Raw genomic sequence first — 15,925 nt, 5'->3', positions numbered from 1 at the left:
CAGAAAGACAAGAATGTAGCAAGAAAAACAATTTACTATAGGCTGTAAAAAATATGCATGTTCAGCTAGGCTATGCTGTAGCTTATTGAAGGGAAAAAGACTGTATTTTCTTACATCAGATTGAGACGTGCACAGAGAAAAACCTCCAAAAGACCTCCAAAAACTTGTCCTCAATTCCATTGCTGAATGCAGACTGATTGACAAGCTTGGACCTTTTATGAACACTTACATTCACATACTCTTTATTAAGGATTAAATAAGATCTGCTAAATGTAAAAACTTGGAATCCACTTACACTCGAGCATCTCTGACATTTTTAGTGATAGAAAACTCCAGAAGACAGAGGAGAAAGTGGATCTTGGTGCTAGTATTTCAAAGGAGTCATAGAAATGACCTAGGCATGTGGGCTAGATACTCTGATAAAGATTCCTGGCAACATCATTGAAGAGCTACAATGGGACAAAGGCAGTAAAGCTATAAATGATGGCATTTTAATGAATTCCTACCAGCATCGTTTTATGGGAAATGTATCTCTTCAGACAAACACGGTATTTTTATGATCCCACAAATATAATTGATAATAGTAATTGCATTGGCATGGCAAACATAGATTCCCATCTGGCTTTTGACTTGAGTTCCACACAGTATTCCAATCAAATGATGAGAAAGGGATTGCGAATTAGTCAACTGGATTGCACTGATAATGTGAGACTTGCTAGACTTCTGATTTTGCTCTTGAGGGTCAAGGAGCACAAATTTAAGATCAAGACAGAAGTTACCCTCTTGTTTCTTTAATGTGATAGACATTAAAGAAGGAAAACAGAAATAATTTCTTGGTGATCCCATTAGCATCTGCAGAACCTTTCTTAAATCTGTCCTACTTTTTGCCTGTGTGAAGACTATGAATTAAAAAGTCATATTTCAGGTAAGTCACTAAGTACTCATAGCCATCATTTTCCTGAGTGCTCTTACCTGAAGAGGGTACTACTGGCAGAAAGACTGCATGTTCACAGCAAATCCGGAATAAGGCACACAGGCAGCATCTTCACTCTGCGTGGAGCCCCGCTGATGCAGAAGCACCACCCGCAGCGTGTGGGCAACAGATCTGCTCCTGGGGTCCACGCCACCATGTCTACTGAACTCCTGAACCTGTTTGTAATGTGGTCGTCAGAGCATCCATTCCTCCACAGAACAGCCCCAAGCTTTTAGGGAGCGGTCACTACCATACACAGACCAATGCAACGACAGTTTTACTTTTCCCAGCCTCTCTGGATACAGGAGGCTGTGTTTAGTGGCTGCTAGAGGTCTTCCCTCTTATACAGTAGCAAAAAAATAAATCCATGTGTGTGGCTTTCACCTCTCTTCTCATTTTAATTATGGCTTATGTTACTTTTCATATTTATGATAATATAATTGAAGAAATACAACAATTAGTGTTTATTTCAGATTAGAAAACCCTGCAGTGATCCATCTCAAAACCAGAATACCACTCCGTCCACTCAGTTGAAGACTGCAGTAGAAAATTATATTCCCATCATATTAAAAATATATGCTAATGGACAGTCACAGTACAATCTTCCCTGCTAACACATCTGTCAAGGGGTGAAGCCTACCTGAAAGCCAGACTGTCCAGTCAAATGAGACCTTGACTACATCTGCTCAGCTCTGACTATAATCTGGCATGAACTGGAAAACAAAGAAGCAAAATAAGAACTTCATTAGGCAACTGTTGCTAAATTCACATTTGGTAACACTTTTGGGGTGGCTGACTGGAAGGCGAGAGCAACCTTCTCCCCACCAGTAACTGGCCTCAGATATGGAAAAAGTCAGAGAATGACATGGGACTGCTTGTGCTGACAAATATATACAGCAATAACTGGTTAAGAGGGTAACCCCTCAGGGTCAGAGAGCGCTCCAGGTACAGATAACCTAATACCATCAAGAAAGCTGAACCAAATGAAGAATCGCTACATGCACAGGCCAACCTCCAAGCCAGGATCTGACACATCGACTGGCCGGAGCAGCAGCCTTCTCCTGGGTCCATGTGGCGAAGGTCTGGGACTTTGATTTGTGCATGTACCGCGTGCATCGCAGAATGGAAATTGCTATCCACTTACCATTCCCAACCTGCTAAGTAAATACATTTTAGATTGTATATCGCCAAGTGGTGTGGTTTTGCTATTTCATCCATCCCACCTGACCGCCCTGTGACACTTGTCTCAACCCATCCGCAAGCTTTACTCCATTAAATGCTCGCTCTCCTCCAACAGCTAACACGTTACCCACCGTAAGGACATTATTTGTAACGTTAGCACCGGTCTTCAGGGAGCTGGGCTGAGATGGGCAAATCATTTCACAAAGAGACCACTAAACCACCACTAGAGCATTACGACAACTCACTGGAGCCAGCATCGAACCAGTGACCCAGTGTCCTAAGTCACTACTCTGATGGCAAACTGTCTGAAACGGACAATTGAGCTTTTTGATGTTTTATTGCTCCATTTATTAGATTTTATCACTATAGTTTGTTTGAGTACAGGGGCCTATTTTTGAACAGCTTTTTTGCTCCATGAACACCCACAGGCCATAGTTCTTTACATTTGTGCAGCTACTTTAAATATGAAGATCAGATCTTCAGCAAACGTATCCTGCTAAATATAGCTATGTTCTTTTTATATGCACAGACATAGTATCTTCCCAAGATTTTCAGAAGGCATCAGCAATTATTTACTCAAAAGTAAACATTATTTCTTATTAACATAATACATTTATTTCATATTTTTGACTCAGTATTTCTGTAGCTGTTTCAGTCATTCACTATGACCGCTTTGTTCCTTTTAGACAATACATCTATCAGGCACTTATTCATTCAGGTTTCTCTTTTCATGGAGACCCCTGGACTGCAAGGGATCAGAAAGGTTCCTTATGGACAATATCTTTCTAATATAACTGAAAGACTTCACCTGCCTTCACTCCTGCACGACAGTGTTCAACAGTGCTGCAGAGTCAAACAAGTACATGCAAAGCCTCACACGTTTGTGGAAACACAAGTGTTCTCTCATCCACAAACAACTTTCCAATCACGTAAATATAGTTTTTATTATATCTGTGTTTTTAAATCCCTCTGTAAAGCTGCTTAAGCTGTCTTAAGGGAGCTCTTTCCACTTCTCCCACGCTTCTGTTGAAGGAGAATTTCAGGCAAATCACAAGTCAAAGATCCTTGAAAAAGTCTCTCCACATTTTTCTCTAACACGATTTGTTTCTTTCTCATTAGTTTGAGAAATAATGATGCTACTGGATTTTTGTGAAGTTTCTCCTCATCTTTTATGCAATAAGAGAACTTAAAAGAAGAGCAAGACATGCAGCTATAATGGACCAGATCCTCAATGTGTGGTTCTAACAATGTACCTATAGTGAAGCAGGGTTATGATTTCCCAAACTGTGCTCAAATTATTCTCCATCTTAGTTGTTCTGGATATGACACAGAAAATGATGTCATAAGCCCATGTGGTTTTAAGTTTACAGTGCACTTGACTAACTGCACCACAACCAAGGTCTCCTCAAGAAGGAAATACACTGCAGACATAACCTCTAGCTCTGCTTAAAATTGGCATACCATTATATGGATTCTTAGTTTCAAATAGTCATTTGTTTTTTACTTGTATTTCAAAAACTGTCAAGTGCTTATTAACAATAACTTCTGTATGTGTGTTTTTTCAAGGAGGTAAACGGGGTCTCAAAAATTCCGTGTCTGCACATACATCGCAAAAAAAAAAAAAAAAAGCCAGTTTAGAGAACAATGTAGGCATGTGTTTTTAAACTACTGTTCGTGCAGTCTGGTCAGGACTGTGTGACACAGTATACAGTGTTTTGTCATCCAAGGAATGTCTTTGATCAAGAGTTTATGCAAGAAGGAAAAAAAAGCCATGAAACCCTAATCCGTTCCCACAGTCCAGTAAACGTGAGCTGGACAAACAGTGGACAATAGCAGTAAAGCTTGCTGCTGGAACAATAGCTGCAACTAAAAAAATTAAAGGGTTGCTGACTCACAGTTCCTACAATCAAGAAAGATTCCATGCGGTGCTGATTATTCCCCAGAATCCTGAAGATGCTGAAGGTTAAAAATTGTAATTATTATTACATTGAGATAAAGCAGCAAAATACGCTGCTAAACAATGAAATCTGAAAGACAGTGACAAACACTGATGTTGATTCTGTCTAGTGCCAAGTCGGGATACACAGACCAAATAATCTTCTTTCTGCCTAAACACTTTGCTAAAAGTAAACTCTGTATTTTTATTATAAACAAGTATCAGTTTAATTCTTTCAGTCAGTATACCACTATTTCATATGCCATCCATATAAATTCTGCACAACTACAACCAAGCTTTCTAATTTTTCAAGACAAAAGCTGTATGCCATTTCTTATACCGACTGAGAAATTTTCTGTAGGCAATTTTGCCATGCCAAAAACAGATACACAGAATGACATGTTATTGGTTAATTACACACGCGTATGAAATATGATAGAACAATTAAAAACATTGTATAGCAAGCCACTTCCAAACCAACTGGCACTTACTATGGCTGATTATTTTTCACCTTTCATATATTTCATGAGAATGAACAGGTACTACTTTACATTAATAAAGATTTCCAAAGTCTCCTATGTTGGTTATGTTTCAGATAAGTTTACTGAGCATGTTTCCTTCCACAGAGCATTACATCATTTGGTAGAGCTATATGTATGTTCAAGAGGTGCAAAGTACCTACAGAATCTTAGGATGAAAAACGCTGCAAGAATGTAATTATTACACTTAGGGAATAAACACTCCTGCGATTACGGCGGGAATATTCAGTGTGATGCCAAAGAGATATTGACATTCGCTACAAATGAGCTAACTGTATAAGCAGTGTTAAAACAGAGCTTATTTTGATATGTAACAGTGTTGTACATCAGCTAGATCAGTGCTTCGTTCTAACATAGGGATACTCTTTCTGCTGCATTAAGCTGGTTTTAATTTTGGCCCAGATAGCATCCCACTGCACAGTGTAGTCTAAACAATCCCAAAGAATCCAAGAGCTCCAAGATCTCTTCTTGTCTCTGCTAAGGAAACCATTATTTTCAAGTGTGAGTGCATGAAGTTATATACCTAGAAGACTGCTTTCAAAACAGCGCACAAAGCTTTTTTATTATTATTTTTAATGTCAATAGAGGCTGAGCTGGTTCTGCAATCCAAAACACTGAGACCTGCTGAAGCGCTTCAGTACCAGATTGCTCTAGTTGACCTTTACACGTCAATCCTAGAGAGCAAAACTTGCAACTGGAAACTTGCCACAGAACTCATTTCACACCTCCCAAATCTCCATTTTCTCTGGTGATATATACATTTCTGTGGTAATGTGTACTGTCATGATTTTATCCATTAAAAAACCAACTCTGGCAGACTGTAAAATAAGAATCTTCATGGTTACCTGCCAAACTGTGAACACTGAAGTTTTAGGCTGTAATTAGACCAGAACCCATTGCCATAAGGACTTGCAAAGGACAGCATTCAAAAGACACTAACATTCATACCGAGTAGCACCAAGAATATGAAGAACTATAACATTAGTAGAAATATTAAACCTTTTGTTTCAAACCAAAGCTGTTCTCTTTAAGAAGATTAGTATGAGATACAGTGTCAGACACACACTGCGTTGTCTGCCTGATCCAGCTTTGTTATAATCTTCTCTGAAGTGCCCTGAACAAACTCCCATCAGAAATAAAGATTCTAATCCTGAGGGGCTTCAGATAATTCTAATATTCCAGCAGATTTCAAACAATATCCTTAAAATCATTAGGCACACCAGCACTGTCAAAAATGCGTAGTGCTTCACGCCGCTATCATTGCGGAAATCGTTTCAGAAAGCAATTACCCTTACAAGGAGTCTTATCCCCATCTTGCATACCCACACCTTTATCTCCAGAAAATGACATTTGTTAGTATCATCAGCATTCCCTTTCAAGCATGTAACACTGCCAAGTAATTACAGGACATTATAAAAAACCCCACAAACATTCAAACAAGCCACCCAGGGAGAAGTCACCCACTTTGATTTGAGCATAAACTCAAAAGAGCTAGAAAAGAATCTAAGATTAGTAAATTAAATCTTGAAACAGAAGGCTGTATCTAATAAAATATACAGCTTTGGTATCTTGTGAGTAAATAAATAAATATTAGATCCAGGCCTGTAGTTGCATGATTTTTATAAATAAAAGATTCCATTTTAATGCTCTTTTCTGGTAATACCTTAATGTGGAGATAAGCATTAAAACTTTACATTCAAAAAGGACTCAAAAAGGGATGTAGATGCCTACAGAACAAAAAGATGTCAACAGAACAAGATTTATACATTTAAAACCTTGAAATTTCACATTATTTGATCTCATTCTGTGGGGTAAGTCATATATCTTAAAAGGGTACCAGTTCTTACTTTAAAGCACTGTGGAGTGCTAGTGTGCAGGCAGACTTTTGACAGACGGATCTCCCTTTGTTCCAATAAAGGAAGTTGCGTTTACAGCCAAAGTGTAAATAAGCATTCATAAATACACTATAGGGCTCAAACTCTCTCTTGCATCTCTTCAAAAAACAAAACCTATATAAATTTTGGAATGGATCTACTGAAAAACTAAAACTCAGTTTTATCTTAACGTAATCTATTTAAAAATGATCAATGAAAATGTGCTACCTTTCTAGAAATCCTAAAGACACAGACCAAAATGTGTACTTTTCCCACCAAAAATAATCCTACAAAACCAGAGTGTTTAAACCAGTCTTTATTTTTCTTGCGCTAAATGGCAGATATCCAGAAAGCTAGCAGCATGAGTTTGCACAGGTTCTATGTGCGTACTAGAACACATTATTGCTTATATATCTCATACCTCAATAGCAATCATATCAAAAAGTCACATAACCAAACAAGGCATGCCAAACTGTGAAGCCAGACTTCCCTTACACATCCACATGTAAATTGTCATAACTTTGTTTCAGAAAAACAAAAGAATGAATGAGCCAGACTGCTCCTACAGGGCTGATTTTTAAGTGAACAATTGCATACCCAGATTTTTTCTGGTTTATTTCACCCATTTCTGTTGATTACAGATGTTCATTCAAAGCTGAAATTGACCTCCTTCACATTACAGTTTACAACAAATGTAAAGAAAATATGCTGTGTAAGGAAGATAGAACAAGTGTTTTATTAATGAATTTTACTAGGAAGCTTTAACAAACTCCATCCTACTTTTTTTTTTTTTTTTTACTGTACTGATAGTACAATGACACAGATAACCTACAAAGTCAGATTTACATGTTCTAGTGATGCCTGATTTGGTATTAGCAGCTATGATCCCATGGCTTCAAGACAGCATTGAAGCAGCATGCAATTCTGCAAGGAAATGAAATCACTGTAGTCAGAGTTCTACACATCGTAGAAAGAAAAATTACAAGTCTTCTCGACTGCAGTGACTTCAGTACACTAGATGTAATTAGGTCTGTATCCACCTTTTAATAAAATTCTGTATTCTACAACTTCAGCTGAGATGATTATGAAGAAACAAAACAAGCCAGAACGCAGCCCAGACAAGTCAGAAATTTGTAAGTTAAATGTTTCAAACATTCCTCCCTAACTACTGAGCAATAACTAGAGGTGGTGTACACAGCAATATATTTTTAAGTCTTAGCAACTTGAATAATTTGGGCAGAAATTTTTTATCTTAACTGTTGTTAACAGATCAAGTACTTCTGCAAAATTTCAATCCTGTTTAAGAATACAGCACAGAGCCACAACCGCTATGTCAGACTTTATTAATAGCCAATATTGTAACCTACAAGATTGCATTTTTTCCCCGTATCTTTTCAACCCAATCTTTAAAGCAATACTGAAGTTGCACAGTCAAGCATTCAAACCAGGAAATGTCTGAATGACCGTGGTCCACAGAAGCTTTATTCAGCCTCTCTGCACAGATCTTCTGACAGAGTCTTTAATTACAGTGTAACACTTGCTTCCACTGGATTCCTGACCATCTGAGACACAGGATGAGTAAGCAGGGTGTGAAACTAATGAGGCCGTTTATAAGAATTTGTTTTCATTTGTTAAGGATTTTAGAAAGATATTAACATAACAGGAAAGGTGTCAAACGAAAAGAAACCATATACGCATCTCACAAAATTGAATAATGGTTTTCAAAATTTTGACAGATTTTTTTCCCTAGTAGCATTCTAGCTGGCTTAAGCACACACCTTTCACAGGTGTTTGCCAACCATAATGTCCCTCATTTTCTAGGTGACTGATCTGAGAAACAGACAAAAATACAAACATGTAAAAAAGCTAGGTACTCATAGCCGCTCTTGACCCTGGCAAGAGGCACATTCTGAAGCATTCAAGTACTCAAAATGCAAAACTATTTGGAACGAGTCACATTAGACATCTCACATTGGTTAAGGCAAATCAATATTCTTGATGTAACCTGGGCTTTAACTCCTTAGCTGTAAATAAGGTATCAAAATACCCCAACAGTATGCTGTGAAGACTCCACTGCTACAGCCCTGAACATCACAGAAAACCCCACAACTCTGTTGCAGAAAACACTTAAAAAGTTGGCACCGAAGAAAGTATATGACTACATATCCAACAGAATTTTTAACCATACCTCATTTAATAAACATCATCAGGCCCATACAAGACAGGAGACAGAAGATATTCAGAAAAATACAGACTCATGGAATAAGAGGCTCCATCAGTGTGTACACAAATATGGAGCTAAATTAAAGACCTAATAAGCAACCCTAAACCTGGCATATCCCAGTTTGAAGTCCTGGTTCCTATGATCTTTATAGTTAAATATGCATATATATAATATATATGTAAATAATTTATTCTGATAATGAAAATTTAATTGTTAAAAATAAAATTAAAGCAGTACAAGAAAATTAGCCACCAAACCAATTTTCAAAATAAGTCATTAACCACTTGATCTGCAAAGATCCTTCCTCTCCTTAGTCGAACAAAAATAATTTTGGTTTTGATACAATCTCTAGAGTAGCATTTTGCACATAACTTACGTATTATACATTTCTAGCAATCAAATACTTCACAGATACTTTGGGCTCCCACATCCCTTCCCTCACTTTTACCTTGTAAACCAGGTACAAAGACTCCAAAAAAGGCCACATTTTAAAACATGAATACTTAGACCTCCAGCATTTACTTCTCTTTGTACTATCATTCAGAAGAACAACAACAACAAAAAAAAAAGCCTTTTTTAGACCAAAATCCAGGGGAAGTTTATTTAAAGAATAATTCACGGATTTCAACAAAAAATACTTTGAGTCAAAGTTAATCCTAGATTAATATCTAGTACCTTTCATTACTTTGAAGTAAATAGGTAAAATATTTTGATTTGCAAAAATAAACTGGTTTGCGGATGCAGAGACGACTTTTTCAAATTTGGACTTCTCTGAAGTAATAAGAAGTCAAATTAGCTTTCTTTTCTCTAGTATATAATCTTTTTGTTCTGTGTCTATCTATGTACTGAGATTACAGGGTGTGCTACTTTATTTTGCTTCTATTTTCAGGTACTTGCAGTTTGGTGCTTGTTCTGGTTCCCAGTGGCTTAGCTGCATAACAATTAAAAGCCAGCTGTACTCAAGAAGAGCTGTATCATGCGTATGTATCTTTGGTACTCTATTTTAACAAATTCTATCTATATAAATATTTGTCAACTCTTATAATCTATTTCGTACACAATACAACGACCTCCTCCACTAGATGGCCCTGACACTCACTATGTTTATCAAAGCTGTTTGAACACTTACACATGTAAGACAATCAAACAAGCAAACAAAAAGTGCACCAGCAACCAGTTATTAAGAAAAGCCTCTGATACTGGCATACTTGCATACTCAGGAAACAGAAAAAAAGTAAAAGATTATGTTGAAATAAATCGATATATATGCACACAACTCCCTCCATACAGTCAGCAAAACTGCTGTATCTTCAGAGCCCAAAATCCAAAAATTTTAGTGGAATGCATGTCCTTCCTGTCCCGGATGTGACCAGGTAATGAACATTTTAAAAACGCAAGTTGGTTATTTTCTTGTGTAATAAAAAAGCTGTACAAGTAAAACGGAATTGTGGTCTAGTGGGCACAAAGCAGTGTCGTTCAAGCACGTGGCCATATTAAAACATGTCCTTTGCCTGAGATAGTTTACCCTGCATATAGCTTCTGATACTCATGGTAGTCAAATCTCTCTTTATGAACCCTCACTATGCCACGTAGACTTTGCCAGACATGCATATGTTACAAGTGATGAAAGATCTCCTAGAATTCATTACATAACTGCACTGCAAATCGTGTGCAAAGCTATCTAGCCGCCCAACCTAAAATATCTTTCAGGTAAAATAACTGACTGTATTTCTCTTAAACTAACATAGATGGAATACATTTAGCTGAGGGCATCCATTTTTTGGAATGAGAATCGAGTATATTATAAAGACTGGAAAATAAAAAGCTATTCCTTGATAAAATGTACTAATTAACAATAAATTAGTAGCACATCTCTGCTGGTAGTCGTGTTTCTCTCGCTGATCACTTATAATTGCTAGCTTTTGGGGTTTTGTTTTTGGGGGCTTTGGTGGTTTTTTTTTCCCCCCACACTGGATCAGTCTGCAGAACCAGTGGAAAGTTCAAATGTCATGTTCTGAGCTACAGCTACTTTATGGGCAGGAATCTTTATCTTACACCTACACATTGTGTAAACTGAATGATCTGCTCTCACAGATTTTTTAAATAATATACACCCTTTAAATAAGGAAACTTTGCAAATGCATATGTTTTCCTTTTGAGGAATCAATTTATCAATGCAAGGCTAGTGAGGAATTAAAACAAGTTTGGGGGGTTTGCACACTGGTGTTTCAGTGATCCTAAACAAAACCTGGAGATAAGAAACGTTAAATGACACATGAGAAGTACTGTTGCAAGTTCAATGCTTTTCCCTTTTCCCTTGAGTATTTAGCACCTCTTCACTCTTTTGATTTTGTTTAAAATAAAAGTAGATAAATATTTTTCCAGTTATCCAGTTTTAATGTTTCTTCTTTGGTCATCCATGTTTATCTTCATCTGTTATATTCAAAATGTTAGTGAAGATCTTTCAGTACCGATTCTAAAATCAGACTGAATATTTAGCATTGAACAAACCTAAAAAAGAATACACGAAAGTGTTTCGAAGCATCTGTCTTCTAAGAAGAATGTTCAACAAAACTCCCAGTTCCTCCATTTCTCTTCTTCTGGTCCCACTTCTAATTCATTGCCAAATAATATTTTCGATTTTCATTTAAAGAATATTTTTCTTTTATTTTTCATTTGCTGTTGGTTGGGAAATTTTCAACTATCAAGTACTTTCACTTAATTCACTTTATTTAAAGTATTTTTATTATGATTGCAAAAGGAGAACAATAATTGCTCTGCACAAATACTGCATTTATGAGCAGGTTTAGAGCCTAAATATTTGCAGAAAGTAATACCATTTTGTGCTAAAAGAACAACTTAATCCTACAAACCTGTTTAAATTTTCCTCTGATTTTTTCCAGATCTTCTTGCAGCTTATCATAAGTGGGGTCTTCATAAGGGAATTTCTGAATCATCCTTATTAACGAATCCAGAGCCCTTATCTTTTTGCTACAAAACAAAAACAAAACCCAGAAAAAAACAATGAGCTTACTACAGAAGCTTTTTTCAGTCTGTCAATATGAAAATTATCCTTCTTTTTCATTCAACTTCTCCCATTTAGTTCACTGAAAGTGTGTATCTGATATATATCTAAACCATAATCAGAAATTAAGCTGTAGCACAACTGATAAAAGTTAAGGTTTCCCTTTTGACTTACCTGCCAAAAGTTGAGAAATATTCAAGAATCTTCAGAACTATTGACTAGATGACTGAGCAAAATAAAGAAATGCAATAAAAAAGGCTCACCAGAACACATATCAAAATGGTTGACGGTATGGTGGCAATTCTGTCAGATAAATTAATCAAAAGTGGACAGAAAAAAACTTCTGGAGAAGATAATGAAAGTCACAGAAAAATGTAGGTTGGAAGGGACAGCTGGAGGTCACGTAGTCCACCTTCTGTGGAAACTGGACTAACTTCAAAGCTAGATAAGGATGCTCAGGGCCATCTCCAACCAGATTTTGAAAATCTACAAAGATGGAGCTTCTAGGACCTCTCTGGACAACTCGTCCCAGCGCTTAGCTGCTTGCACGGGAAAGGGCCTTCTCCTTATGGCACGTTAGAACTTAGCTTGTTTCAAATTGTGAAAGTTGCCTATTGTCCTTTTGCTGTGCCCTTCTGCAAGGAACGTGTCTCCACCTTACCTAGAACTTCCCCTAGCTATCTCCCTTGCTTTCTCTTCCCCAGGCAGAAGAAACCAAGTTCCCTTATCCTCTTTTCGGTATAACAAGGACCAGCATATGATAGTGGCCGTCTGCTCACCTTTCTTTTGTTTTTCACTATTTCTTTTGCACCGGGGAAGAGGCAAAACTGGACACCATAATTTGAAACTGTATTAAAGGAAGAGGAAATTTTTTTTTTTTTAGCTTACCTGTTCTTTTCATCCATGCATTTCTGGAGCAGACATTGCCATGTCAGTGCAAACCCAAGGTAGCAGCCAATCTGCAAATTTATCAGAATGTCATGAGGAAAAAAAATAATACATGTAGCATATATAGTAAAACAAAAATAAAGCACTACATTGTATTCCATTCTTCAGGAAACAAATCACTGGATATACAAATACGTTTCTTCACTGGAAAGTTCAGTAAATTAGGGTAGGATAAATGAGGGCTGTGTTACACAGTACAAGAGTCAGAAAACTTCTTGTAAGAAACTGTTTAGCATGAGAAGACAAAATGTTTAAAATACAGAATAAAAAAAAATATTTGCAAAACACTAGCCATACTTTATGCTTCGAACCCTAAAATTTATAATAAAGTGTGGTAGTATGGAGACAGTTAGAAAATAGCCTATTTAAGATGTTTTGGTAAGTATTCGTTCTTGCAGCACTGTCAGTTTAAGCTGCCCATGTACAGCCCTACAAAAAGGCGTCCCAGCTGGACTGAGGGAGCTACCAAGTCAACCAAAGAGGAAACCACACTTTTTTCTGACTTAATATGCAAACAATTTTACCAGCCTAACTCAAGGTAGAATGGAATCAGAAAGAAGAACGAGGAGCTGACTAAGCTAGCCTTGCTGCCAGAACTTTTCATTACAACTCTGGACACCAAATGAAATAGGAATATAGGTAAGTCCTTCAAGGCACCAACTGTATAAGGCAGCTGGAGTCCCTTTCAGAAGTGACTTAACATTCACAGAAAAACAATGCAGACAGCTGAAATAAAAGTTAGTTGACTCTGAGAAATTCAGTCCAAAATCACAGCCTAATCCCACTTTGGACCATATGTCTGTGTGTGCATACAGCTGCCATTTAAACTTACAAACCACTCTTGGACTGGAAAGCTCCTGTGGCCTGCAAACCACTTCAGAGTGGGAGGGTTTGGTAGTTCGTCTTCTGTTAGTTATGTTTGTTAGAGCACATACTGGAGTTCTTTTTAAGGCCCAAACATGGCTTTCAGACTTAACATCCTATTATGTGCTGAAGCATATTTGAAGTGAGGCTTCCAATTAATTTTTTGTTGACAAAAATTTAATTTGCATGCCCCGAAACTGCTTAGAGATCCAAGGTAAGTGGAAACAACTGACAGATATAGCAGTTACCACTGCTGTAAACGCAAGCTACTGCGTTTGATAAAACACACCTGGCCCCTGGACACTTAGCCACAGATTTCTCAGCTTAATTAGCACTGCCCTACCACAGGGAAGCAGTGCCAATCTTCTGCTTGAAGCCCAAGCAGATACTGTGTCTAAGCCTGCCTGAGGAATGTGCCCGAAAACAGACACACTTTAATTATAATATCTTACTTAAATTCTCTACCAAGCAAGGCAATTATCAGATGAGCATCATAATTTTGCCCAAGACACAAAATAGGCTGACAGGTCCAAGATTACCCAAGTCACTCTTTCTCTCTTTTAACGTGACTGTCTATAATCCTACCATCCTCTGAAGCTTCCTGAATGTAAGTACATTAGAGCAATTCTCCCTTACCATCTGTCAAGGACCATTTTATATAAATCTATTCTGCTTTGGAGACTGCTGTTTAACATTCTCACATTGGAATTACATACTTGTAGTGTAAGTAGGAAAATATTCCATCATTGTACATCTCTGTATCACACCCAAATGCAACCCAAAATTTTACAATAACCATCCTTTCAGAATTTGACAGTTCACCTTTTCCACTTCAAAATGGATTAAAGCCATTGCTACCGTTCTTTCTGTAGTAATTAACTTTCTGAAACCTGAAAATACCAAAAAGGCAAATTGCCAAATTACCCAAAGGTCTTCAATACATTGAAAAGATTTAGATATGTGGTGCTGTACTTTGAAGTAAGGCCTGCCACAAATCCTGTGGTACAGTTTCCCATCAAAGCTGAAAAAATCTAGTTCATGTCCAAAAATACTGCAATTACATTGTACAGCACTGAACACACTCCATGTTAACAGAAACTTGAGCTGGACACACAAGACAAGTCAAGGTGCCTCACCACCACCCTCTAGTCCTTTGATTTCCAGAAAAGCTTATTGAGTCAGGCATGCCATTGTGTGGCAATATAGAGAACTGACTCCCTCTACTAAAAAATAATTGTGCCTCAATCAACAAACTGTCCCAGCATTAGAAACAAAAAAGAGTGCAACAGGGACACACAGAATCGTTCCTTTACGGTTCTCCAACCAAGGGGTCTCAAGATTCCACATTTTCCCCTAATGCTAAGACACAGGAAATGGTACAAGGGAACCTTTAACCACAATTCTGGATTATAAAAATAAATGTACAGTCCATCCCCAAGCTTTCTGAGCAAGCTTGTTCGATTTTGTCTCTTCTTATCCTCCCTTTCAGGCAAAATTAACCAAAATTTCACAGAGCAAATAACCTCAGAAAACATCAAACCCTCTATTTAACTGTTCAAATGAAAATAACACCTTTAAACTAGTTCTGTGGGTCCTCTTGGACACATACAAACCAGTGTAACATAGCAGGCTTCAGACCACCAATATATAAGGCTCTGCCCAACAGTTTCTGTATTACAACAATTTTCTGATGACAGAAAACATTGCTATTCTGAAGTATTTTCCCATTTACCTCAGACCCGATCTTGGCACCATGGAGCGATCCATACCTCCTTCCCTCGACAACTCCAACATGACTGCCTTCAGCATACCCCTCCTGATACCCCTCACCATGAAACCTGCGAAGACAGAAGTATAATCTTTATCATCTATTCTCATTTCATATCAAACTCACACTATACACAAGCAACTCGCAGAAATAAAAACATGCTGCATCATCTCTGAAATGCAACTATCCATATTTAGAAATACCACACACCGATTTAAATGAAGATGCAGTTATGCACACTATGTTTTCAAACAAGTTTATAATAACTCGCCAAGAACAACATACTCGGCGATCCAGCTCAGTACTTTCACTAGCATAACACTGCTAACTACAAGCTCACAACTCTGGGTCGAGTTTCCACAAATGGTGGAAAAGCCGAGATCGAGCAGCTCGGTCGCTCAGCAAGAGCATAGAGGAGCACTTCCCCCGCCCTTCTCCATCTTCGCCCCTTCCCCGGGCTCATTACTCGCCCTTCGCCCCTCACTTTTTCCTTCTCAGCTCCTACTGCCGACTGTGGAGGCCCGAGGCCCAGGCCCAGGCCCAGGCCCAGGCCCGGAGCTTCCCCTCCCTCCCCCTAGGCCGACCCGTTACC

At 37.9% G+C, this 15,925-nt stretch overlaps 1 protein-coding gene across 1 annotated transcript in view; it reads right to left on the bottom strand.

Moving 5' to 3' along the window:
• Positions 1–11,104: 11,104 nt before the first annotated feature.
• The window catches only part of ORAOV1 (oral cancer overexpressed 1), a 6,910-nt gene continuing 2,089 nt past the window's right edge, over positions 11,105–15,925 (bottom strand). The window contains exons 2-5 of the mRNA XM_009886298.1: positions 15,298–15,403; positions 12,642–12,712; positions 11,602–11,719; positions 11,105–11,239 (exon numbers count right to left, since the gene is read on the bottom strand). Of these exons, the coding sequence (XP_009884600.1) occupies positions 11,171–11,239; positions 11,602–11,719; positions 12,642–12,712; positions 15,298–15,403 (364 nt within the window). The 3' untranslated portion in view covers positions 11,105–11,170. The remainder of the gene's footprint in view (positions 11,240–11,601; positions 11,720–12,641; positions 12,713–15,297; positions 15,404–15,925) is intronic.

The sequence above is a fragment of the Charadrius vociferus genome, unplaced genomic scaffold, assembly GCF_000708025.1.
Source record: "Charadrius vociferus isolate BGI_N301 unplaced genomic scaffold, ASM70802v2 scaffold115, whole genome shotgun sequence".
Lineage (NCBI taxonomy): Eukaryota > Metazoa > Chordata > Aves > Charadriiformes > Charadriidae > Charadrius > Charadrius vociferus.
The sequence above is the reverse complement of the archived record's forward strand: the minus strand, read 5'-3'. Positions and strand labels throughout refer to the sequence as shown.